Source organism: Haplochromis burtoni, unplaced genomic scaffold, assembly GCF_018398535.1.
Source record: "Haplochromis burtoni strain Fernald_Lab_line unplaced genomic scaffold, NCSU_Asbu1 Contig_115, whole genome shotgun sequence".
NCBI lineage: Eukaryota > Metazoa > Chordata > Actinopteri > Cichliformes > Cichlidae > Haplochromis > Haplochromis burtoni.
In genome coordinates, this window is record NW_024582476.1 from 434778 (window position 1) to 461563 (window position 26786).

General features: G+C 42.1%; 2 protein-coding genes across 8 annotated transcripts in view; both read left to right on the forward strand.

The window, feature by feature from the left end:
- Nucleotides 1-12055, forward strand: part of ksr1a (kinase suppressor of ras 1a) — a 30499-nt gene extending 18444 nt beyond the window's left edge. The window contains exons 10-21 of one of the 7 annotated variants that reach the window (XM_014335560.2): nucleotides 116-284; nucleotides 580-621; nucleotides 898-946; nucleotides 1563-1641; nucleotides 2032-2325; nucleotides 2411-2607; nucleotides 2703-2799; nucleotides 2958-3091; nucleotides 3329-3460; nucleotides 3572-3707; nucleotides 3910-4043; nucleotides 10288-12055. In XM_014335560.2, the coding sequence (XP_014191046.1) occupies nucleotides 116-284; nucleotides 580-621; nucleotides 898-946; nucleotides 1563-1641; nucleotides 2032-2325; nucleotides 2411-2607; nucleotides 2703-2799; nucleotides 2958-3091; nucleotides 3329-3460; nucleotides 3572-3707; nucleotides 3910-4043; nucleotides 10288-10294 (1470 nt within the window). In that variant the 3' untranslated portion in view covers nucleotides 10295-12055. The remainder of the gene's footprint in view (nucleotides 1-115; nucleotides 285-579; nucleotides 622-897; nucleotides 947-1562; nucleotides 1642-2031; nucleotides 2326-2410; nucleotides 2608-2702; nucleotides 2800-2957; nucleotides 3092-3328; nucleotides 3461-3571; nucleotides 3708-3909; nucleotides 4044-10287) is intronic. The other 6 variants (XM_014335561.2, XM_005928519.3, XM_042223590.1 and 3 more) reach the window with 6 other exon arrangements.
- A 4505-nt stretch (nucleotides 12056-16560) lies between these two features.
- On the forward strand, nucleotides 16561-24446 carry LOC102301833 (oligodendrocyte-myelin glycoprotein). The gene is made up of 3 exons (XM_005928516.3): nucleotides 16561-16806; nucleotides 18260-21220; nucleotides 21947-24446. Exons 2-3 carry the CDS (start codon nucleotides 21213-21215, stop codon nucleotides 23298-23300), a joined length of 1362 nt encoding a protein of 453 aa, XP_005928578.1. The 5' UTR covers nucleotides 16561-16806; nucleotides 18260-21212; the 3' UTR covers nucleotides 23301-24446.
- Nucleotides 24447-26786: the final 2340 nt, after the last annotated feature.

Here is a 26786-nt window from a genome sequence, read left to right on the forward strand (position 1 = left end):
GTGCACTGACAGGAAAATAAAGCATAGAGCTTGTTGAAGGAATCTTGAAGGCAATGCAACATGGCTAATAAATAGCAATCATGCTTAGTGTTGTAACCTTCCATCCCGGTCCCAGCAGGATCATCCACCAGTGCTGAACCAGCTGGACTCCAGCAGCAACCCATCCTCCACCACTTCATCCACACCTTCCTCCCCAGCACCCTTCCAGCAGAGCAACCCCCCCAGTGCCACACCACCGCCCAACCCTTCACCCAAAGGTCGAGACAGCCGATTTAATTTCCCGGGTAAGCTTGGGTACAGAATCACAATCACAGATGCACAGATACACATGTAGAGTATATACTGAAACATGCATGCTGACATTGTTCTGATTTTTCCTCAATGCATTTGACGATGAATCTTTTCCGGTTCAGGAGTGTGGCGCTCCCACAACTACTTACCCTTTTTCCCCAAATACACAATATTAACACTAAAAGGAGTTTTTAAGAAGATCTCTTAATTCAAAGCTTCTCTAACCAAAAACCCTTGTGTCCCTTGCCTTGCTTATCACTCTTCCAATTCTCTTTTTCTTTGAAAAAGCTGCCTGTTACTTTCAGCATAGACAGCAATTTATCTTCCCAGGTGAGTTGATGGTCCCAAAGTGTAATACTACATTGTTAAGATCTCATCCCCCTCTCCCTCCACACCATGGCTTCTTTACAGTTTTCTGTCTCCTGCATGTTTGCTTTTAAGGGTTATAGTAGTTAGATTAGCTGTGTTTGACTGTGTGGCAGCATTCTGATGCCATCTGCTGGAAGTAGTAGGAAATTGCATGAGCAGTCATGTTCATGTGTGGTGCTGGCTCTGTAACTTTTGCTCCCATCGGTCATCCCTAACTGGTGTCATTTTCCTCTGCAGATGTTTCCAGTCCTGCAAATTTCCACTCAGATGTTCTTCAGGACAGAGTGTAAGACTTTTTTGTCTCAAGCTTTAATCCAAGTTTTAGTGACTACACAGTGGTTTTGGTTATTTACAGCCCTGTTTCTTAAAAATGGCAGAATGCTCTAAAATGTAAATAACAGCAGAATGTGATGGTCTGCAAATTATGTAAACCACATGTTTAATTGAATAACACAGCAAAACCTTTAAATAAATGTAAAATGTTGAACGTGAGAAACTTTATTTTGCTTTGAAACTTCAATGTTTGTCAATGACACTTCAATTAAAGATGATCCAAAGTAAATTCAAACTTATGCACCCAATTCTTGTTTTTTTTAAAGGCTTTAAAGAAGTATGCTGTACAATCATTCCACTCTGGAAACAGAACAGTTCAAAGAAATCATTAAAACTGGCCTGCCTGCAGTATAGATCTGTCATCCACGGAAAACATTTGGTGCTTTTATCGGAATCTCACCTTCACCATTTGTCATGATGTCTTTGTACTATTTAAAATGAAATATAGAGCTTAAACTATCTGCAGATCATTGTACTCTGGCATAACTTGCATTTTATGCAGTGTCACTCTTTCGGAAACAGCCTTTTATTTGTTTTTTTTGTCTTGCTTTGAACCCCTCTGATATCAGTGTTCTGTGTCACAGCAGTGAGATAGAGCAATCATCAGACGACGTACATGATGAGCTGGTAGAAGATGACGATGAAGAGGTAATGCTGGAGATGCAGTCTACAAATATTCTTTTGTTGTACTGTTTCCTGGCTCTTTGCTTATTAGTCTGTACAGCGAAGCTGTTCAGTGTCACACCTTCAGAAATTGGTTTTGTTTAATTTTGTTTTTAGTTTTTAGACACTCATACTTTGATTTCCTATAAGGTTGGACAATTGTCAACTGGGGTATGAAATTAGCTCAGGTGACTGAAGATTGAGATTTAATTAAAACATCCAAATGTGACAAAGTCCCTGTGACATCTGTTGATTAGAACCTGCTCAGGTGGCAACACTGGCTTACAAAATGTTCATCGGCAGTTTTAAATTTATATTTGGTAGATTTTTTTTTTTAAATCAACTTTTACAAAAACCATCGCCACACTATTGCAGGAAGGGGATGAGGAGGTCGAGGTCGAAGATGAAGATCACGAAGGGGAGGAGGAGGAGGACGATGAGGAGGATGATGAGGACAATGTGGATGGAGGAGAAGATGAGGACGACAGAGGGGAGATCAGGATGCACATGGGCTCCGACGGCGAGTGCGACGAGCTGGATGATCTGCCCAACTCTCGGGGAAACCAGTGGAAGGGCCCCATCTCCCGCAAGGCCAGTCAGACCAGCGTTTACCTGCAAGAGTGGGACATCCCCTTTGAGCAGCTGGACCTTGGGGAGCTCATAGGAAAGGTGAGGAATCTACCCAACGAATTCCTAGTGTGTTGCATACTCGAAAAAAATAAAAAATCTGACAGTTTGTGTTTTGTTTATCCAGGGCCGCTGGGGAAAAGTGCACAAGGGCCGGTGGCACGGCGAGGTGGCCATCCGGCTTCTTGAGATCGATGGGAACAATCAGGACCACCTGAAGCTCTTTAAAAAGGAGGTGATGAACTACAGACAGACCAGGCATGAGAATGTGGTTCTCTTTATGGGAGCCTGCATGGCTCCACCCCACCTGGCCATTATCACCAGGTGAGAACAAAAATATCACAGGTTACCTCAAAAACGATTCTAAACCGGATGCATGTGTTTGCTTTAATCGAATGATTTTCCTCTAACTCCTGCAGTTTTTGTAAAGGGAGGACACTCTACTCAGTAGTTCGAGACACTAAAAACACTCTGGATATTAACAAGACAAGACAAATTGCTCAGGAGATTGTAAAGGTATTTGTTTCTTTTTTTGTGTGTTAATTTGTGAGAAACGTGACATCTTAGGGGGGAAAAATCATGTTACGTACTAAAACATAGCAGAACTGTGTAGTCAAAGATATAATTTTCTATTACTGTGTTTTCCTTTGTCTGAACACCGTTGGCCTGGACAGGGAATGGGCTATCTGCATGCCAAAGGCATTGTTCACAAAGACTTGAAGTCAAAGAACGTTTTTCATGACACCAATAAGGTTGTGATCGCAGACTTTGGCCTGTTTGGGATCTCTGGAGTTGTTCAGGAGGGAAGGTAAGAAACGTGTCCACCGCCCCACACCCCAATCATTTTCTGGACACTCTTGATTTCTGAAGCACATTTTGAGCGCACATCTTACTAATTTTTTGCCTCCTTTTGTGTATGGTTCATTAGTAGCTAACAGGAGTAAGGGACTTTATTTAGTGAATGCATTTTGTCCTCTTAATACATCTTTTCCCCTCCATTTAAAGTGTTACTGAAAACTGCTTTTTTGTTTGTTTGTTTTTCCAGGCGTGAAAATAAACTCAAACTTCCACATGGCTGGATTTGTTATCTCGCACCAGAGATTGTGCGCAGAATGAGCCCAGGTAACAATGAGGACCGCCTTCCTTTTTCCACCGCAGCAGATGTGTACGCCTTTGGGTAAGTTCTTCATGCACATCTGGTTGAGTTCTGTCATAACTTTCACTGACTAAAAAGGAAGTCCACCATTTGAATTTCAAAAAAAATGCTCTTCCTTTTCCCCACTTCAAGCACAATTTGGTATGAGCTTCAAGCTAGGGACTGGCCAATCACTAACCAGCCTGTGGAAGCTACCATCTGGCAGGTGGGGAGCGGAGAGGGCATAAAGAAGATTTTGGCAGAAATCAGCCTGGGAAAGGAGGTCACTGTGAGTTGGACCATGAGTGTGTCAGTCATTCAAAAATGTAGATGTTTGTTCTGCTTGTGTAAGAGAGGAAAATACCCATGCTGATGCAACGATATCAAGATGTTGCAGCAGTTTTTAGGTCAATCGATTGTAGTTCACAGTGTGGTGAGTGCGGGTCAATGGTTTGCCAGTCACATTGAAACGAAGTGGTTTCTTGTTTCAGGAAATCCTTTCTGCCTGCTGGGCGTACGACTTGAGAGAAAGGCCGACCTTTACGCAGCTGGCTGACATGCTGGAGAAGCTACCCAAACTCAACCGCAGACTGTCCCACCCTGGACATTTCTGGAAGTCTGCAGAGTAGGTATCCCAGAAATGAAGGATGGTGTGAAGACACTGGACCTGTGAACACAAAAAACTTTCTTTCCTTTTTCTTATTTGTTTATTGAGAGTAGAATATCAGATCAGAGCTGGGTTCAGCCTTAGTACTGGGCTCAGATGAAATGTGAATTTTGTAATTTATAGCTGGAAACATGACTTCTGAACTTGAATTCCTTGCACAGCACTGTTTGTTGAAATGAGACATTTTTGGCAAAAATAAGTCTGTCATACAGAACTTTGTTACATTTGTGACCAACAGACTATAGCTAGAGTGTAACTAGGTAATGCATAGATATCAAATTAAAACTCAGCTGAATGCATGTAGATATTTGGATGTAAAACATCTAATCGACTCTTTGCTTTAGTCTTTTCATTCTTACATAGACCACCTTAACTGCTTCATGCAACCACATATGCCTCTTTTCCTGGCACTAGCATTAACTTTGTTATAGCCTCACGTCTCCACTGTTTCCTATATTTTATGCAGTATTGTCCAGAAGTGTTCAGCCACTCCTCACTTCTTTATATTTTGCTTTCAAGGAGTCATAATAGTTTTCCTGGCTTTTTGAAGGTCTTTCAGAGGTTTCCTTTAATTTTCACTCATTAGTCCTGTGTATGAAACTGATCATTTTCAGAAGAAAGTAAGGAACCAATTTTAAAATGTGGCTTTAGGCACTTTGCTTAGCAGCCTGTTGCAAAAATCTAAAATCTCTTACCATTTCTTTAGTTGAAGAATGAAAGAAAGCAAAAAAAATACAGATGAGAGTTTGAGTTTGACAGACATAAAATTGTATTTTTGCACCAACAAGGTGATTCCCAAGACCGTCACTAAAAACTTTACATATCTCAGCATGGTGTGCAGTGTGTCCATTAAAAATTTTGAGTAACTAGGCAAGTAGAGGACAAAAGAATAAGTGGTCATTATAATAATATTAAGTCATTATTGAAGCAGTGTGTGATCACCTTGATAGAATACAGAACAAAAAGCAGCCAGCATCCAAAGAAGTGCTCCAAATGTCCTTCATGAAGCCTGAAGACTACTTCAGGAATAGTTATACCAAATATTCCAGAGCCACTCGCCTAGCTTGGGAGTCACTGCACCTAGTGCTCCGATTACCACTGGGACCACCGTCACCTTCACCCTCCACATCTTCTCGAGCTCTTCTCTGAGCCCGTGTTCCTTCTTCCTGATGTTGCTGTCATTCGGAACCGCTACATCGATCACTACGGCCGTCTTCTCATGTTTGTCTACCACCACTATGTCCGGTTGGTTAGCCACCACCATTTTGTCCGTCTGTATCTGGAAGTCCCACAGGATCTTAGCTCGGTCATTCTCCACCACCCTTGGGGGCATCTCCCATTTTGACCTCGGGACTTCCAGGTTATACTCGGCACAGATGTTCCTGTACACTATGCCGGCCACTTGGTTATGGCGTTCCATGTATGCCTTGCCTGCTAGCATCTTGCACCCTGCTGTTATGTGCTGGATTGTCTCTGGGGCATCTTTACACAGCCTGCACCTGGGGTCTTGCCTGGTGTGATAGACCCCAGCCTCAATGGATCTTGTGCTTAGTGCTTGTTCCTGTGCTGCCATGATTAGTGCTTCCGTGCTGTCTTTCAGTCCAGCTTTGTCCAGCCACTGGTAGGATTTCTGGATATCAGCCACCTTCTCTATCTGCCGGTGGTACATACCGTGCAGGGGCCTGTCCTTCCATGATGGTTCCTCGCCTTCCTCCACTTTCTTGGGTTTCTGCTGCCTGAGGTATTCACTGAGCACAGCTGTCAGTTGGGGCCATCTTCGTGATGTATTCGTGGATGTTCCTTGTCTCATCCTGGACTGTGGTGCTGACACTCACCAGTCCCCGGCCCCCTTCCTTCCGCTTAGCGTACAGCCTCAGGGTGCTGGACTTGGGGTGAAACCCTCCATGCATGGTAAGGAGCTTTCTTGTCTTGATGTCAGTGGCTTCTATCTCCTCACTTTGGCCAGCCTATTACCCCAGCAGGGTACCTGATCACGGGCAGGGCGTACGTGTTGATGGCCCGGATCTTGTTCTTACCGTTCAGCTGACTCCTCAGGACTTGCCTGACCCTCTGCAAGGGGTTCAGGCCTATGCAGAACAGCAGTGGGGACAGAGCATCTCCTTGGTAGATCCCGCACTTGATGGTGACTTGTGCTATGGGCTTGAGGTTGGCCTCCAGTGTTGTCCGCCACATCCCCTGATGAAGGCTCTCAGGGTCCTGTTGATCTTATATAGTTCTAGGCATTCCAGGATCCAGGTGTGGGGCATTGAGTCATAGGCCTTCTTGTAATCAATCCAGGCAGCGCACAGGTTGGTCAGTCTGGTCCTGCAGTCTCGGCTGACTGCTTGGTCTGCCAGTAGCTGGTGTTTTGCGCCTCTGGTATTCTTGCCCATCCCTTTCTGTGCCCCGCTCATGTGTTGACCCATGTGCCTGTTCATCTTAGCCGCTATGATGCCTGACAGGAGCTTCCACGTGGTGCTGAGGCAGGTTATTGGTCGGTAGTTGGTGGGGATCGGTCCCTTCTGGGGGTCCTTTAGGATCAGGACCGTCCGGCCTTCGCTTAGCCATTCCAGGTGTCTCTCGTGAACTAGCAGCTGGTTCATTTGTGCTGCCAGGCTCTCGTGGAGTGCAGTCAGCTTCTTCAGCCAGTAGGCGTGAACCATGTCAGGGCCTGGTGCTGTCCAACTCTTCATACTGGAGACCCTTTCTTGGATATCTGCCACTGTGATGGTTAATGGACCCTGTTTGGGGAGGTCGCTGTGGTCTGCCCTCAGATCCACTAGCCACTGAGCATTGCCGTTGTAGGTTGCGTCCTTCTCCCATATGCTCTTCCAGTATTGTTCTGCCTCCAGCCTTGGTGGTGCTGTTCTCATATTGTTCCCCTGCCACTGAGAGTACACCTTGGCTGGTTCCGTGGAGAACAGCTGGTTTATTCTCTTGCCTTCTATCTCTCTGGTGTACCTCCTCAAGCGGCTGGCCAAGGCTGTGAGCTGTTGCTTGGCAGTTTCCAAGGCCTCAGGTATGGACAGCTTCCTGTACTTCTTAGGCACCTTCCTCATCGCGCCTTTCTGCAACTCCGTTAGTTGGCTAACCTCCCTCCGTGCTGCCTTGATCTTAGCCTCTAGCCTCCTTCTCCATGGAGGGTACTGCCCCTTGTGGCTGTTCAACTTGTAGCCAAGCATCTCACTGATCACTGCTGCCGTATTGTAGATCAGCTTGTTAGTGTCGGTAATCGTGGCTGTAAGGTATCGTCCGTAGTGCTGCATTAACATCATCTAGGAGACCTTCTGAGGGTACTTCACGTAATCTTGGTAACCGGCTACGGGAGGTCCAGGTTTCAAGCTTGGCCACGATCCTATTTTTCAGGTCAGTTCCTCTCGCACTCAACGATCCTTCTCCTATCGCACTTGGGGCTATGTACCCAATCTCGGGTAGGGGTGATGATATCTCCCCCCTGACCTGGCGTCCTGACTCCTCCTTGCCGTAGCATTTATGTTGTACCTCGTCAATCTCTAGCTGTGAGCAGTCCCTTCTTTCGAATGTTGGAACACTGAGCTACTAGTTGTTTCGCCGTCATTGTGGATGTTGGGTATCGAAGAATCCATAGGTCCCTCATCCTATTCATGTAACCCCTTCCGCCAGGGTTACTTGCGTAGTAGCTTTCCAACAACGCCCTGTTTTCATATATATATATATATTAGGGGTGCAACGATACTCGTATCGATATTGAACTATTCAATACAGTGCTTTCGGTTCGGTATGCATGTGTATCGAACAATACAAAATTTTTAATTTATTTTATCAACTTTTCTTCTGACGATGCTGTCTGTGTTGAGCGCTCAGTGGTTCTGCGTTCGACTACTCTGCCTAGGCTGCACTGTCGAGCACAGATCCACTGAGCGCAGGGCAAGCTAGCGAGACAGAAGCAAAGCTAGTTGCAACATGGCAAATTGAACCTCCCCCACCCTAATTCAGATCTGGCGTTTGGAACTATTTTGGTCTTCATGTGAAGTATAACCCTGAAGGTAAGCGCGTCATGGACAAAAGTAAAACACTATGTCGGATGTGCCACGCAATGCTCAATTACATTAGAGGGAACTAGTGCGTTAGCGCAGTTAGCTTGTTAACGTGTTGACGCTATCCAGCCGCACGCACGGGGCGATCCGCAGTAGCTCGTTAACGGAGATTTGCCGTGTTGTGGCGTTAACGTCATTTCAACGAGATTAACGCTGACAGCACTAGTGGGAACACAACGAATATGACTGCACATTTACGCCGACATCATCCTAGTGCAAAGACAAGTGGAAGCAGACAAAAACAACAAGCACGCATGCTACAAACTTTACCCGAGTCATTTAGACAGCCGTTAGCACATGATTCTCCTTATGGGGACCTGATATGTTTAATATGCTGCTGAGAATATAGCCCAGAAGAAGCGTATAGTATAGCTTTTATTTTGGAAAGAGCCATTTCTCTGAATCTGCGTTCGACTACTCCGCCTAGGCTGCACTGTCGAGCGCAGATCCACTGAGCGCTCAACACAGACAGCATAGTCAGAAGGAAGAGCGCAGGGCAAGCTAGCAAGACAGAAGTTAAGCTCTCCTTGCAACATGGACCTCCCCCACCCTCATTCAGATCTGGCGTTTGGAATTATTTTGGTTTTCATGTGACGTATGACCCTGAAGGTAAGCGAGTCATGGACTAAAGTAAAACAGTATGTTGGATGTGCCATGCAATGCTCAATTACATGGGTGGGAACTAGTGTGTTAGCGCAGTTAGCTCGTTAACGTGTTGGCCGTCTAGCCCCATGCACGGGGCGATCGGCGGTAGCTCGTTAACGGAGATTTGCCGTGTTGTGGCGTTAAGGTCATTTCAACGAGATTAACCTGAAAGCACTAGTGGGAACACAACGAATATGACTGCACATTTACGCCGACATCATCCTAGTGCAAAGACAAAAACAACAAGCATGCTACTAACTTTAGCCGAGTCATTTAGACAGCTGTTAGCACATGATTCTCCTTATGCTGCTGAGAATATAGCCCAGAAGAAGCGGATAGTATAGCTTTTATTTTGGAAAGAGCCATTTCTCTGTAATAAACTCTCTTTTCCAAAGATGAGTGATTCCTCAATCAGATACAGGGCTCGCAAAATTGCTAGCCCGACGTCCTGGGGCTAGCGATTTTTCCAGTCGGGCTACCAAAATCTCTCTCTGCCCTGCCCGTCGGGCTATTGTACGAAAAATATATGTCAATGCTTTTGCATTCTTTCAGAAATGTAGCTGGGTAATTATGTCATTGGCATCGGTGAGCCACTGTCAATATGTGACATATTGAAATCGCGTTTGAATTTGCGCTTGTTTTTTGCTTTCACTTTGCAATCGTGCGAACTGTGTATAGAGAGCGACAGCACTGATTGGTGAGTGATGATAATTTGCGCACCAATTCCTCTGACATCGTCTTATTAATCGTTAGCTTACTATGCAAACATGACAAGTGAAATCTCCGCAGCAAGCTTAAACATGTGAGAGGTTGATCGCGCAGAGAATCGCTGAGCTTATGTGAGTGCGTGTGTAAAAGCAGCAGGATATATATTTCAGTTCTGCTGAGCCAAATAAGACAGGTCAGGGTGAAGAAGTGACAGCCAAAGAAAAGCTTACCACAAAACGGAGAAGTTATGACAAATGAGACTATAAGACAAAAAGAAAGTGCAGCTTTATGGTTTCATGGACAAAATAATTTCTGTGGCTGCAATATGGCGAGCTAAATAACCAGGGCTGCACATAAGTGGTCCTCAGGTGTGCATTCGCTGTCAAAATAAAAAACACGCACAAGGGTTAGGGTTAAATTTAAAAACTGTACTTTTACCCACATTTTGCTTATGTGGGTGAAGACTTTTGCACAATACTGTATGGTTTGCCTTTTCACATACTTTTCTTACATTTGCTTCAATACTGCTGCCAGCAGTCACTGGGCTTCACTCTTGTTTCTTAAATGGTAGCTTTGCACAGCTGACTTTCAAATGACTTCTAAATCACATTAAACATGCTTTAAACCTTTTAAATCTCATGGATGTCCTCTAACTAATCAGTGCGTGCGATATCTTGCATTCTCCAATGTAAGCCTGTTAACTTTTCACTAACCGTCTAATGTCTGTTTTCTTTTGCTTTTTTGTCTTTTTCTTTTTCTCTTGTCTAATCTAGGTTGTAGCCGTCACTCTGAAACAAAAGCAATGCAAAACAAAGCCTGGGTCTGCCTTGCATGCTCCTGAATCCTTAACTCTTACAGGATTGATCAAAGCATTGCCTCTGTCTGAAACAGGCGCCACTTCCACTAATCCACAGTCCGATCTTCCATGTTATTTCCTTGTTCGGAAGAGAGGATCGTTGGACTGAGGTGTGACGGACAACCGTTGTCGCCCATCACCCTAAATCCCTTCATTCCTCTAAAAACAAAACAAAAAAAAATAGCTCTTTGACTTCCTTCTGGTCTTCTCCTGTAATGTCAGTCGAGACTCTGAGGCTTCTGACTAACTGGCTTGTGGTGTCTGTGCTGAGACTGACTGGTGTGCTGTGGTCTGTGCCTGCTGATGGCTGCCCTATCCTCGGCCCTGCTCAACTTCTCTGTGCTGCTGTGATGTGGTTGTTCTTGCCTGGGGTGGTCCTGACCACATGGCTCTCTTTCTATCTAAAACACAAACACGCACGCACGCAAATACACACTGCTGGACAAAAAATGGACCTTAATACCAAACACCCTGCTTCATTTATCTCTTCACTCCCTGGGTGGTGGTGGTGGAGGGTGTTTGACACAACTTTGACATGCTGCTTGAGTGATGATCTTAAACCACCTGCCTCCTCCTTCTCAGTTTTTTTTTTATTATTATTATTTTTATTTTTTTAAGGATTGTAGGATGGCATGTCCTGAGAAGTATAAATGCAATATGCACTTTGTCAAAATGGAAAAAAAAAATCATAGACTCTTCTTTTTTTGCTTCTTTTGTTTTGCGTATGGTTTCTTTTGCAGTGTTTATTTTTCCCTTGGACAGTGTGTTAGCTTATTTGTCATTTTTGGTCTGGTGAATTCACTGTTTATTTGATGCGATCCAAAAGGGGGCACTGATAAAGACTTGCGTATGCTAAACGAGCTGAAGTGGAAGACAAAAAATGCAAACAGAAAACAAAGACTATCTACACGAAAATAGAAAACTACAGTCTATTTCTTTCTGCAGACTTTTTCTTAGCAATGCTCATCTGCTGAAGTGTGAAGTGCACCTTAAAAGGAAGTTGCTTCGAGGAGCTGAGTGATCGCATTTTCTGTGCAACAAAAAAAAGAAAGAAAGAAAAGAGGGAAGGAGAAATCAGGAATCTGGTGCAAAAAGTGTCCTATACCTTCCTTAAACAGTACCTCTTGTGCGTGCTTGTGTATACTGTTTGTGATTGCTGGCTTCAGTTGGTGTGCTTGTGGTTGTGTGTTGACTGAGTGAGTGTACTGTGTTGGAACATGTAGGGTTGTTTTTGTTCTGTTTGATTTTTTTTTTTTTTTTTTTTTTTGGGGGGGGGGGTGGTATTTGTGAAAGACTACAGTAAATGTTGTGTTGCAAATCCAATGGTATGTAATGTACTGTATATACATTATTTAATGTACAGCAAATTAAGACAATTCTTCTAATATTTCTACAAACATTTTATATGTAAAACACATGACAACATTTTTGAACTGGTACTGCTCTGGCTATTACAGATGTGTATATATATTTATATTTTTTTCATGTACAGAATGCTGTACAAAAGCTGTACAATGTTTTGTTTTGTTTTGTTTTTTAAGTATTGGCCAATCCGTGTTTTTGTTTTCTTTTTTTTTATGTTGTTGTAAAAATTCATATTTTTGTATTGCATGTGATTGCCATTCTGTACACGCAGTTTGTGTTTTCATCCATGGAAAACAATAAAGTGAGGCTTGTCATGTAAATACAGCTGATACGGTTATTTTGCAGCTGATGGTAAGTTGGTAAAATGTGTTTTCCAGCACAGGTATTCAAAATAACTGGACACTATGCATCATATCAACACGATGGCATCAACTGACCAAAGGTGCGCTGTTGCACTGACGTCTGATGAATGTGGAGGCCATCTGGTCAAAATGAAATCACTTTGTTTAAGAAACTAGTTTGAAATGATTTAAGCTTTGTGACATAGTGCTCATTAAGGGATGGACATACTCAGGAACAATACTCAGGAAGGCTGTGGTGTTTAAATCATGCTCACATGGAAACCAGAGAGTGCCAGGAAAACATTCCCCACATCGTTACACCATCACCAGCATCATGAACAGTTGATACAAGGTGAGATGGATGCGTTCATGTTGTTAATCACATATTCAGAAAGCTAGGCAGCCAATTGCTTGGTCCCAGAGGGCTGGCAGATTTGGAATCACAGCAACGACAATAAGGAGGGGGGAAAGCAAGACTGGGGTGAGTGGATTAAATATAATATTAAATTACTAAACACTGCTAGTTTAACCTTAAATGTGGGAGAAAGAAGCCTGAATAACGTAACTTCTGCTACCATGAAATTCATTCTTTTGTTTGACATTTGGCATTAACTTGGCTAGCTGTGCATTAAGTCGCCATGTTTCTGTTTGTTCATTTGTTTTTGTGATGTCAGATTTTTTTTGTAACGTGGTGATCAGTGCTGGTTGGAAGGACCACCACTGAATTTTTATCTTTGGCCCCAACAGACTGTAGAAACACCACTGCACATTTTTGGCCAGAGAACTGCAGCTTGCCGGATATTTTCTCTTCATTGGCCCATTCTCTGTAAACCCTGGAGACTGTTGTGTGGGGAAATTCCCAGTAGATCAGCAGGTTCTGAAATACTCAGATCAGCCCATCTGGCACCAACAAACATGCTACTTTCAGTAGAAATGTGGAAGAGATAGAAAACTGTAGAAAGATAAAACATATGATCTAGAGGACTTCTTGTTCTTCTTGTTCTTGTTCTTCTTGTTCTTCTTGTTCTTGTTCTTCTTGTTCTTCTTGTTCTTGTTCTTCTTGTTCTTGTTCTTCTTCTTGTTCTTCTTGTTCTTCTTCTTCTTCTTCTTCTTGTTCTTCTTCTTCTTGTTCTTCTTCTTCTTGTTCTTCTTCTTCTTGTTCTTCTTCTTCTTGTTCTTCTTCTTCTTGTTCTTCTTCTTCTTCTTCTTGTTCTTCTTCTTGTTCTTCTTGTTCTTGTTCTTGTTCTTCTTGTTCTTCTTGTTCTTGTTCTTCTTGTTCTTGTTCTTCTTGTTCTTCTTCTTCTTGTTCTTCTTCTTCTTGTTCTTCTTCTTCTTGTTCTTCCCTCCTCCAGTTTAAATTACATGAATATGCTAAATCAAAGCAAGTTTCAATTTTAAATGTGATTTATTTATGTCAATGTTTGAATTCTTTTAACACAAGCTGCAAGCATTATAAAGTACAGTCTTAGTATCTAAATTATTTGGGTTTCAGTATAAAAATGCAAATAAAAAATAATTTGGATATAGTACAAATACAAACTAATAAAATGCTGATAACTTTGAACTGCTGTAGTTTAAAAATGTATGCATACTTGGACTTTTATGCATATTTTATGTGTATACTTTTGAACATCTCTCCTTTATTACAACACTCCATAAACACTTTGGGAAGCTGGTTTAGCTCAGTGAGTGAGCAGGCAAACATATGCCTGGTGGCCGGAGAGCAGTAGGCTTGAGTTCGAGTGCTACCCACGACTCTTTGTTGCTGCATGTCTTCCCCTCTCTCTGTCCCCGTTTTCCTGTCTGGACCAGTTTATTTTTTAAAGAAATATTGAAATATTTTTTCCATTCTTTGTTTGAGACAACATTACTGTTCCAGTTTTCTTTTTTGTGTTTTAATTTCTCTGAGTTAGCTAGGAGAGCGTCGAGTGGCAGTCATAAAATTAATGTCCAAAACAGAGAAAACAAATCCAAACCTATAATAAATTATAGATATTATCTAATCAAAAATAAACTTCCATGGTTATTATAGGTGAACATTATAGATGCAAGCCAAGAGCAGGCTGAGCACAATCCCATTTTTCCTCTAGGTGGCATAACGACCCAAAAGAAAGTGTTTGCCATCTTTCCTTTTATGGTAAAGACATGATGAGGCACTGCTTCTTTTTTAATGGTTTTGCACATTTTACATTAACTTTTGTCAAATATGTAGTAACTTGATGGGAAACATGTAAACGGTGTGTCTTAAATTTTAAGCTAACTTCCTCAGTTTGTACAAATTTGACATGTCAAGAATAAACTGCTTAGAATTTACCAAAGATGGTGCTACTTTTAACCTCAAAAAGACAAAATTTTGCCTACGAGTTGAGAATTCATTTCATACAAATGTCTAATAGGTTTAAAAAATGTGGGGCAGTGACATTAATGAGCACATAAGCTCAAAGGTTAACTTCACTGTGTGATCATAATATTCTGCAAACACTCATTTATTAGTTTTCAATTTCATACCTTGGTAGCAGATGAGAGAGGGTGGCCAGGTTTTGCATTTGGTCTCACTCTGAAACAGTGACAATAATCGAAAGGCTCACTATGAGTCAGTAAACACAAGAGCTTGAATGGTTGTAGCTGGAGGTATATAAATAAAAGGAAGCAATTCCATTTTCCCTATTTTGGTTAGGAAGCTTTTCTGTGACCTTCAGTCAAGTTTACGAAGCCTCGGAAGGTGCCTTGATAATGAGCGCTTGTGCTTGCGTTTGGTCTTTGAAATGTTTTATCTGAAGAAAAAAGAAGAATGGTGAATTGATTTCTGTATACTGGCATCAATGGCAAAGAGAGGACCTTGTATATTCTACTGCAGCTAAAAAGCTCTTTGACTCCAACTGGTACTGGGTCACATGACCAGCGTTTAGTGAGGGAAAACTGTTTCCATTACTGCAAGGTCAGCTACAGAATGACAATTAGTCATTTGTTTGATTTTGTTACCAGATTAGCAAGCTGAAAATGTACCAGCATTACATGTGCAACCAGTGGTATGTGTTATGCCAGGCATGTTCAAATCAAACCCAGAAATCACACAAAAAGCCTTCACACACACATAGCCACAATTTGGTTTTGAAACAGAGGGCAAGGTGAGAACACAACAGAGATAGTGAGAGAGCTTTCTCGTGGTCATTCTAACATTTGCTGAGTGCACCACTACAACTGTCAACCATCAATTGATGACCTTGGGACTCTCCTTAATGAAGCTGTCCACCAACACAGCCAGCAAGCTGGTTATTTATAGAAGTGAAGGTACTGAAAGAGGGAAAAAAAGGGGAAAGAAAGTGGGGCAGCTGGACGCACGCAAAACATCTACAACAAACACATCATGATCTTACTAACAAATGGGGACTTTCCGTCATTCAGTGAAAGGTGAGGGGGTTTTGAGATGAAGTCATCCTCTTTCCTTTTGTTCTCAGTTCCCCTCATACATATTTAGCCTTATCATCCTTCTCATGTTTATTAGATTAAGTCAGCTTTTAGGGCTCAAAGAGAATTAATACTCTTTGTCAGAATATTTGGCCACCGCCAGTCTGAGGACCAAGCAAATAAAGGACTATAGATGGTAGATTATAACAGCATGACAGGTTGTGATGTTGCCTTTAATACCTTTAATTTTGCTTTTGTCATTTTTTTTATTACCAGTTTTTACTGTCTGGTGTTGTTTTCATGCTCGTGATAATTAAATTGTCTGCAGCACAGCAGGTTAAGCAGCAGGGGGTCCAAACTTTTCTGTCTCTACTTCACCGCCTGCAGAAAACATCCAGTTTATCTGCAACATCTTACTAAATTAAACATTCCCCTCTAAAGCTGAAAGTTATGAGTGCAGGTGCAGACTGCCTAAATAGCCAGAAATCACATGGGTAACTCAGCATACAGTAAGAGAGGAAAATAAAAGGGGAAGTTGATAAAATAACTCGATTTTTAATGCAAATTTCTTTTTCTTCCCCTTTTTTTTCTTTTTTGCTGTTGGTGAACTGATGCGGAATAATGTTTTTCATAAATGTTTTATGTCATCTATAAGTGCTTGTTCTGTTGTCCTTTTCCGCTGCATGTGGTGTGTGGTAACCAAGTGTCAGAAAGGTTGTATGCTGTTTGTTGTATGACATTTACCAATGCCTATAATTAAAAGTGCTCTGTGAGCGGTCGGAGAGAGCTCAGACAAAAATATGTAGGTGAAATTGAAGACGACAGATATAGGCATGATTATTATTGCTTTAGGTTTAAAAAAAAAAATGAATCTCTGGCACGTCAGTTTCTGTGAAAGGCCTTTAAGAACAATAGAATTGCTCAAAATAATTGTGTAAAAAATAGCACAGTTTGCAGCTCGACTGGTGTCGCTGCTTTGCAAATTGTATTGATGATTATGCAGTCCTAGGTAGGACAACAATGGGTTTTACTGATTATTTACGCCTCCCTCTTTTTATAGTATGCCACCCAACAGATGTCTGCGTGATCAACAGCATCACAGAACAGAGCACTAAAACCACTTCCTTTTCTTAATATAGCCTAAATGGAGAAGTAAGAATGAGTCAGAAAGACAAGTGTGCCGTTGATTTAGATTACTGTCAAATCTCCCAGCAGCTTTCCACATCATTCACATCTCTTCACCTGCAGCATACTGAATACGTGATTATAGTATTCACACAGAGCTGTAGTCTTCTTGGAACTATATCAAGATCATCATCAATGTAAGTCGCAAACTTTATCTTTAAATGCGCAGCTTGATTATAAATCGAGTGCAGATCTCAGTTAGAAGAAGCTCTTGGTAGGTTGCATGGCAGCAAGCTTCCCACCTACGTGGACCTTGGACACATATATGGACTGTTTGAGGGTTTGATAGCCGTTTAATGTTGGGAGCATAAAAGGAAAATTGTGTTTTCGCAAATATAAATTGACACTGAAATACAGAGAAAAAAAAAATTAAATATGGAAACGTGTAATTAATAATTTTCCAAAGATTCACAAATTCACATACTCTTTTTGAGTACCTAAGAGTATCCAACCCTATAGTTAAAAAATGTACTCATTACCTAATGAACAGTTTTCAAAAAAGTGATTTTTTCAGCTTTAGTTTTTATAACAAAACAGAATGGGATGTCGTATTTGATTAAATCAAATCTAAAGTGTTAGTTTTCATCTTGAAGTGTTAGTCAGTGTTAATGGTGCGTACCACCAGTATAAATACGATTGTGTATATTAAACAGGATTATGCACACTTTTTAAAAAAAATTGTCCAACTCCACAGATGTAAGGATGAAGTGATGAAGTTTGAGTTTAATGAAGTTCAAAACTATGAATTTGTAGTTGATTTATGAAAGCTGTATTTACATAGATCACTACAGAACTCATTATAGGTGTTGGGGTAAGGCTGGGATGGTCAGGGCGCCTGACAAAAGTATACAACAACGATCCCTTCCATTTTAATACAGCTCACTAATACTCTATGCAACTGATTGGGACCCACACTTTGGAATTTAAAAAGAAATCTCCAGTAGACTCACAATGACACTGTCACTGACTTCTATTAAATGCAAAAAAACCAAGAGGTAATTATTAGTAATAATCATTATTATTAGTGTGCTTTTGTACCTTTAATTTATTTTTTTGTTTTTTATTTGTTTGTTTTTTGTTTGTTTTTTTTGGGGGGGGGGGTATTTTTGGAAATCAAACACACTGAGAAATTACAGAAACTATGATACCGCAGCTGACAGCTAAAGGAGAAGTACTCTGAAATAGTTAGCATCAACATTTACATAAAGAGCCATAAAGAATAGAATAGAATAGAATTCAACTTTATTGTCATTGCACATGCACAGGTACAGGGCAACGAAATGCAATAAAGCCAATAAAGCTGCTGAAGATGGGACAAATTATTCTATATGGTCCTGAACAGCTTGAGAAACAACAATGCCCTGTGATTAGTTTTTAAAACAGGAGTTGTCATATACACTAGGATGTAGTAGAGGAATAAAAACTGTAATAATTACATCTAAAATGTTCTGGAGTCTATGTATAGAATATTAGAAAATGCAAAGGACAGCACAAGTCCCTTGTAATTGTACTAGTCTCTTTCCTGTTCCTGTTCTGACATTACTGCAATAGATGGATTTTAAACCATGTTGCTTTGCCATGTCTTCACAGATACAAACATGAACGGCCTGCTCATCCTGGGTGTATTGCTGTTTATCCCAGGGCAAAGTGATGCTAACACAATGACTCAAACCACCCTTGTATCTAATGGCGATCAATCCACGCTTCATTCATCAACAGCAACCTCCCCTGGTTCCAGAAGCAAGGCTGAAAGTGTATCTCAGCCTGCCATCAGCTCTGCCTCCACTACCAGCATCACCACCACCACCACCACCACCACCACTGTGAAGACACCAACAACCACCCATAGTGTTTTTCAAAAATTCAAAGCTGAATGCCGTGATCTGTACATACTGTCTGGCGTACTGTTATTAAACTGCGTTCTTTTTATGATATTGACACTGATACTGCTGTGCAAGGTGTGCAAGTTGAAGAGACGTCTGAGAACCGATGGCGAACCTGTCAGCAACAACGAGTACTGGATGGGGACTGAGAATAAGGCCAAAAGTAAGCCTGACTCTGAGAGAGCAGCCAAAGAGACCACCATGTTAATGGATGAGGTAACTCCAGCACAAGGGGAGACAAATAACGGCACCATCAAGGAAGACGGTGAGAAGGTAAAGGAGGATGAGAAAACACCAGAGGAGAAGGCGGTGGGAGATGCAGCCAACAGCGAGGAGGCTTCAGCTACACCTGTAACTGCAGCTGAAGATTCACCCTCCCCCAACCCACAGGCGGCCACCGAAGCCCAGCCCAGCCAAGCTGTGGAAGCAGCCTCCTCTGAGGGCAAAGAGGAAGGTGATGCAGAAAAGAAATAGAAGATTCCTATCTATTTGTGTTCTTATACAGCCTACATCACTCTTCTTATATAAGAAGCTTAATATATGAACATTTTGTTTTCTTTGCCAAAGGATGTGATGTGGAGTTTTGTGTATAGCTGCCCTTATTTCACTTTGGCTTTAAATCCTTTAACTGTAATTTTTTTCTCCAGACAGATTTCAATTTGATAATCAACCAGCTGTGTGTATTCTAAGCTTGTCAACCATTTTATTACTGGGAAAACAACAGAGTGATGTTGCTTCCAATTCTTGTGTGTGAAAATTAAAATATTTTAACATTAGAATAAGCTTTTTGTTTCTTTCCCCCCAGCTCACCTTGTGTGTTTGTGTTTTTCCTCTCTTACTCTAATTTGACAATCACGCAACCAGCACAACAGAGATCCATCATTCAGAGTCATCACTGGCCCTTCAGCTGTGTAACGAGCTGGCATTCGTGTGTGTGTGTATGTGTGTGTATGTGTGTGTGTGTGTGTTTGTGTGTAAGCGGTTTGCTTGATTAGCAAGCAGAGAATGTGCGTCCTCCAGGCAGTGCCACTCAACTCTAAAAGAATGCTCTCTTTCACCTCAGCCAGAGCTGACAAAAGACATACATAGAAGCACAGACACACACACACACACACACGCAGAAAACTTTTCCAAAAAACCAATACGGGGTTGTTTCCGCTGTCACGTGCAGAACTTTGTTTATCCACTTGCAGGTGACGTCATGATGAATGTGCACCTTTCTTTAGCAGTTCTGAATAGTTTGTTCTCTGCTGAGCTGGGTAGTGCATTTATACCACTGGCACTGAATGCAAAAGTAGAAGAGATAAAAAGTAAAAGAGAGAAATAAAAGCATGGCTCTAGGTGATGCATGTACATTGATGAAATAATGAGTGAATAATTTCAGCAACTCTTTACTGCCTGTATGGTGCAGCAGGTATACAAAGTCAAATTTGGGTTATTGGGTGTTCTTTTTTTTTCTTTCCTGCTACTGCTGCAGTATTTGGCAACACTGCACGAGCTGAAAGCAGTTTTATAGCACGCTAAGGGTGGTGGTAGACAGATGTGGAGTGATCGTGAAGCTTCTTGTAAGGGCCAGTTACAGGATACATGTAACTTAACCTCATCTCAGCAAGCTGCTAAACCCAGAAAAGAAAGTACAGAAAAGAAAAGGTGGGGAGGAAGTAACAAGCACTTTGCTGAAATGTGTTTTCGGTTAAGGTGACCACTGAGCTGAGACAATAGTTTTAAAAAAGAAGATTTCGATTAACTGCTGCCAGGGTTCTGCAGTCAGAAATGTGAGCTGTCTTTGTGCAAAAATAATTTTTGTCAAATTTGTCGCACTTGAAAAGTTGAAACACTGATTAACTGTCTCTTTGGAACAAGTCTAATTTTGTGGTAGCAATACAGCAATGCAGTGCAGAACGGAGAGTTGCCTGTATTGCTGATGACAGGTAGGAAGCTGCAGCAGAGGGAGAGTGCTCTGCAATAAATCATGGTGCTCTTTTGTGGCAGCCTCCAACATTTACAAGGAAAATAAGACCCAATTGAAGCACATCATTACATTTGCAAAAGGAGGCTTTAAGAGGGGGTGTAGATTATGTGAGATAACTGATAACAGTCGATCCTATTTAAATACAAACAGGGCTGAAATCCGAGCACAGCAGCAGCTATCGTTTTAAAATGCAGAGGGAAATCTTGAGAGCTGCCAGGTTTGGAAGGGACCAAGTGGTTTCCTTTGTAGTCCTTTTTATGCAGAGATCCCTTCATTATCCGCTACATTTCTCCTTACCTCCATCCTAATGCACCCCCTCAACCCCCACCTTACCCACTCACAAGCACCCCAGCCCTCCCCTTTTACTTCCACTGCACAGAGTAAATCCAGAGCTTGCAGTGTGTGATCACGCCAACCCCAAAAGATCCATAAGAGCCGGTAGTAAACTCTCAGCTTTTCAAGGAGCAGCCAAGGACCAAACTGCAAAGAAGTGAAGGCAGCCTGAGAAAAAAAGATACAAAAAAAAAATGGTCGAGTAGGCAGAGGTCAATTCTATGAGCGGAAAAGGGTGAAAAAAAACACCTTCAGCAGAACACCAGCTGGTCCTGGGATCAAAAGCAGAAAAGGACAGGGGAAAGAGGGGGCTGGACAGCGAGAAGGAGCAGAGAAAAGTGAGTGGAATGATAAAATGAGAAGGTGAGTTCTGAACAAATTTAATCACTCTTTTTACTCACACGTTCTGCCACACCCTCGGCTCAAAGATACTGCAGTTTCAACAGCAAGCAGCTCGCGACTGTGTCTTCGCCTGCCTTCGGACCGGCTGATGCATGAGCTCTCTGTGGAGTCATTAATAAAAACCCATCTACTGAGATAGTTCTCCTCCTCTGAGAGCATGGGAGTGACTTTACTGACAAGCGCTGATGACTGAACACGCAAACTGATGCCAGGGAAAATGACAGCAGGGATTTCTCATCCTTTTGTGATGGATGATTTTCTTCAATAGATTAGAAATATCCTCCTTGAGTTCAGATCAAGCGCTTATCAGTTCTACAAAAGGACACAATTAAGCACTTTCCTAATGTTGCATATAAAGGATACTGCTACAGAATCTCTAAAGACATGGCTGCATAATTGGGGGAGTCAGTTTGGTATGTGACGTTAATGTGTGTACCTGCAAACAATGTAGTGATGCACAGGAAACATTAAGCTACCTGTCTGTGCACATGTGTGAGAGATGTGTGTATGTTTGTGGAGAGAAAGTGAGAAAGAACCAGCCTGTATAGTTTGAAATGCTTCTCCTACAGGCAGCAAATGTTTGTATCCTTTGTTCACTATTTTCACACCCTGCAGGCCTCGCTTTCAGTGTGCCTTCTGAAAATGATGCTGTGTACAAATAACACTGGTTTGCTGTCTTTCTTGTAGGTGGAAGCTTTCTCTTCTGGAGCTCGTGCTCGTGTTATGGCTTGGGTTGCGAATTCTGGCTGTGTGTCCCTCCGTGTGCTCCTGCAGTCGCAGCCACAGGGAGGTAGACTGCTCCTCGAGGGGTCTAAGAAGTCTGCCCAACAACTTACAGTACAACCTGCGCTCCCTTAACCTGTCCCACAATCGTTTCCACAGCCTGGATGACCAACTTACCGCTTACACCCATCTCCGCGTTCTAGATTTGTCTCACAATCGGCTGAGCCGACTGCCCGCAAACCTACCTCGTTCCCTCTGGCGGATCTATGCCTCCTCCAACCGCATTCAGTTGTTGGACAAGAATGACACGGTTTACCAGTGGAACCTGCAGCTGCTTGACCTCTCCAACAACAAAATGGAGAGAGCCACCTTTATCAACAACACGCTGAGCAGTTTGTGCACGCTCAACCTCAGCCACAATCACTTCTGGACTTTGCCTACCAACCTACCCGTACGCCTGGAGATTCTTGACCTGTCCCACAACTGGCTAGTAAAAGTACTTCCCGGATCTTTAGATCGGCTCCCCAGACTAACTTACTTCTACCTGCATGCTAACCGCTTCTCTGCAATGCCTCTTGGAGTCTTGGACAAAATGACATCGCTCAAAGTCATTGCTTTGGGAAACAATCCTTGGGCTTGCCACCTTTATGCCGACATCAGTTACTTGCTCTCCTGGACTCAGCGTACCCCCGCACGTGTCCTGGGCTGCCCATGCCACACTCAGCCCGTCTGTGGAGGGGTGCGCCCTGGCAGGACGGGAGGGTGGCATTATGCCTCCTACAACTTACCCCCATTGGCTGCCAGCGCCAAGGATCTGACCTCTATGACCCCTAAAGCTAGTGTCACCGGCTGGTGGTATCTGTCTGTTTCTACCTCGCTGAACACTCCTGTTGCCCCAAGAGAGACATGGGACACAAAACACCACACTTTCACAGCCACACCCAGCATCAGCATGGCCACCCTGAAGTACAAAACCACAGGCACACACCTAACTATTGATCACATGTCTGCAAGTGTTAGCTCTGATTCTCTTCATGTCTCTGCAACAAAGCAAACCTCAACCACAGACACAAGTCTCCTTACAGAAATGACCGATGAAGATAACACGACATCTGCCACAGATCAATTTTTTACCACAGATAGTCTGTCCATCCAAACAAAGAAGACAACCACACTTCGCACCAGAAGTGTGAGGAGGCAGAATCCATCCTTTCCAGGTGGTATCCCTAACAGTAGCCCTGCTCTTGTTTCCTGTTCCTGGGATTTATTCCTTCATAGCTCAGCGCTCCTGTCTCTCATTCTGATTCAAGTCCATTGAAAGACGAATGAAAAGGCCCAACACCAGTTTATAGCACAAACAAGTAGAACAGACACAAAACTGAATACTGCTGCTGCGCTGCAAACCTTGCATATATATATTACCAGCTTTACAGCTTTAATTTCAATGACAGGCTTGAGCTGGGTGTACTGACACTTTTAGAATTACATGTGCAAAAACAAACAACTTTTCTAACATTTTTACAAGCCCTGCTTTGAATGTCTTTTTAAGATTGTAATGAATCTAGCAGAGCACATGATGGCACTATACATCCAGGTACCAGTCTGTTATGTAACTGAGTGCCTGGTGCTTCATGGGCAGCAACAGTCTATTTCCAGGCTGTCCAAGGTGCACTTCAGTACACACTAATGTCCCCAATTTAGAGTTTTAAATGTTTTATTTTTTTAACATTTTTTATTGTTTCCCTATTTGTTTCCCCAGTTTCACTCTAGATGTGTATTTTTGCTTTGACTTTGTGCAACATTTCATCCTGTTAACTGTTTCCGCTCTCACTGTAGCTGTCCTTGATGTCTGGCCTGCTCGTTTCATACAGGGGTCAGGATGTGTGATCGAAATGTCGGGGACACGCACATAACAGGAGAGAACAGAGACTCTTTGGAGCAGAGGGCAGACAAATGGACATTGTTGCATCACTACAGTTTAACAAAGTCCAAATGCTTGGCGCTGCTTCTGCATTTTGATCACATCTCAGACTTAAGTGTCCTTCATGATTCAGTGACGCTCGTGAAAATTATCTGCATGCTGACTGAACGTCGCAGGAATGCTAACTTACTTGTGTCTTGCCGCAGAGCATTAAAGCGCAGACACTTTCGTGATATTCAAATCTCGACTGCATTAAACGCCAATGATGTAGCAGCCTGCAGGTTTTTTGGTTTTTTTTTTTACAATTTTAGTAACGCTTTTGCATCTAGACCTTAAAGCTGCCAACAGAGGGAGAAAAGCACCACAGAAATCTGCTTTTGATAAACTGGAGAAGAACTAATGTCAGGAATTAGTTTATTGCTGGGTGCTGCTTCAAAGTGTTTTCTGTAATGTTAAATAAAATGTTGGCTATTTACACCTTCTGATAATTGTTTTCATTTCACCACTCACCACCTCCTCTTCTTTTCTTTGCTTTATCCTACCCTGGAAGACAGTTGTTCTAATTTAAAGTGTTCAGTGATTAAGTGTTAGGGGGAGAGGCCAAACAAACGGCAAATTAATGCTGAGCTTAATCTCGGCTTGTTTCTACACACTTGCTCTATAATAGGCAAATGAAGGAAGTGAGCGGCCACGCTGCATCTCCAGTGGCTGGATTTTATTCTCTTGTTTTTAAGTGTACTTGCCTTGTCTCACAGTTAATCACGAATCAGGACACACACAGAGTGTTTTCTGCTGGGTACTGTCCAATCGCTTTTCTTCCTTTACTTGGAAAAAAGGGGGTAAACTGAAAAAGAAAATATATCGTAGAACAGACACTATCCCAGAGGTTCAGGTGATTCGTATGACCTTTATCAATGGGTGCAAGACAAGTGAGGACAATCTCACATATGGGAACATCTGGGTCAGACAAAGAAGAGCTCCTCTCTGGCGGTGAGTGGCAAACGAAGGCGCGAGCCTCGTGAACAGGTGACAATATGGTGTTGTGTTTCCACCAGCACAGTCAATGATAAACACCTGATGCAATGAGAGGCCAAGAACCTGAACAGCTTACCTTCTAAAAACAAGGTGAAGTAAAGGCAAATAGTCTGTATTCTCTTGTATGAATCCTTTTTTAATGTCACAGAAAAATCCACATACAATACTAAGAAGAGATATTTGATGTGGCTCAGCCAAAACTAGCCTATATAACACTATGTAATGCAGTTTATGTTACTGTTTGTTAAGTCTTATGCCACAAAGATTAAAAATGTTATATTGTTAGTTTCAAAGTAAGAGTTTGTGACCAGTAATAACATTTACAAATGTCATCGTCCTGGTCCCCAAAAGTTTTTGTGGCATGAGCAATCGGGGAATAAAAAAATGCTTTTTTGTAAAAAAAAAAAGAAAAGAAAAAAAAGATACATTTTATGCATACGTGTATTGATTGTCACATAAACCTATTTTTGGAGGCTTCACACATTTCAATTGATGACCCCAGACTTATATATATATATAAGACTTATATATATATATATACATAAGAGCTCAGAAACAAATGATTGCATTTACCACTTAAAACCAAATATAGAAGGAAGCTGGTGGTTTGTGGGCTGATTATCAGAGAGCATGATTCGAGGTTCAGAAAGAGCTCTCTTTTCCATTCTTGTCTTCAGTTTATTTTCACTTGTGCCCGTGTGAAATATTAACTCATCTTACACTGCAGCCCTGCTTTATAAAGCTGGAACACAAAAATCCATAGTGTGGATGTAGTGTGAGCTGAATTTTTGATTTTGAGTTTATATGTCTTCTTTTTTTCTTCTTCTTCTTTTTTTTTTTTTATCTTTCTGGCTCCCTTTAGCTGTGGGACTTTAAAACATCCCTTCCAGGTACTTTAGCTGCCAGTGTGCTGGCCTGCTCTAGCCAATTATTTTCTCTGTAGACTTCACAAAGTAATGTCAGATTTCTCCTCTGCCTTCTCCTAATAACTGACAAGGTGTAGAAGGCTAGCATCATTTACTGCTGCCCTGCCTCCCCTCTTCATCTCACCACCCAGGCTTGTTTTGAGTGAGCTCGCTTCTTTCTTTCAGCCACACTCGGAGACTTCACTCCACAGCGTGCTTTATTGTACTGCCCTCTTGTGTTCCCATACAATTAGTTTATATCAGCTTTATATGTATATGAATGGGTTCAGACAGGGCCTCACAGAAAGGCTTTGGAAATACATCACATAGCAAGCAGTCACTGTGAGTGCACAAAAACAGTTTTGACTTCATTTGTCTTTGTTGCTGGAAAACTCTATTTTCTTGTGTTATAGAAAGTTACAAAGCCAACATAGCTAAGAGTTTCTTTTATTTAGCTTGTTACTGAACCACCTTTTTCTGAGATTCAAGGAGAAAAAATCTCAGAGAAAGCAGCTGGGCCTTTTAGCTGTTCCCAGTCCAGACTGAAAAATGAATACAGTCTGTGCTTTAAGTAAGTGAGGTCAAACAGGCACGGAGTAGGTGGTGGTGATTTCTTGCTGTTTATTTGATTTTTAGACACACTGCTTATAGAAAAGAAACACACACACACACAAGCACACACACACATAAAATAGGAAACTTGCAATCAACAGAACTATCATTATGCATCAGGTCAAAGTGACATGAGCTCTTATTGTCATGTGCTCTTAGCGCCCTCTTGTGGTGAAGCGACGTATATGAATGTTTATGCCAAAACGTAGTTAGAGACTATTCTTAGAAGGATTGTGTCCTTGACTGCTCTCAGGGACCTTTAGAAAGAAAGAATACACACACACACACACACACACACACACACACACACACACACACACACACACACACA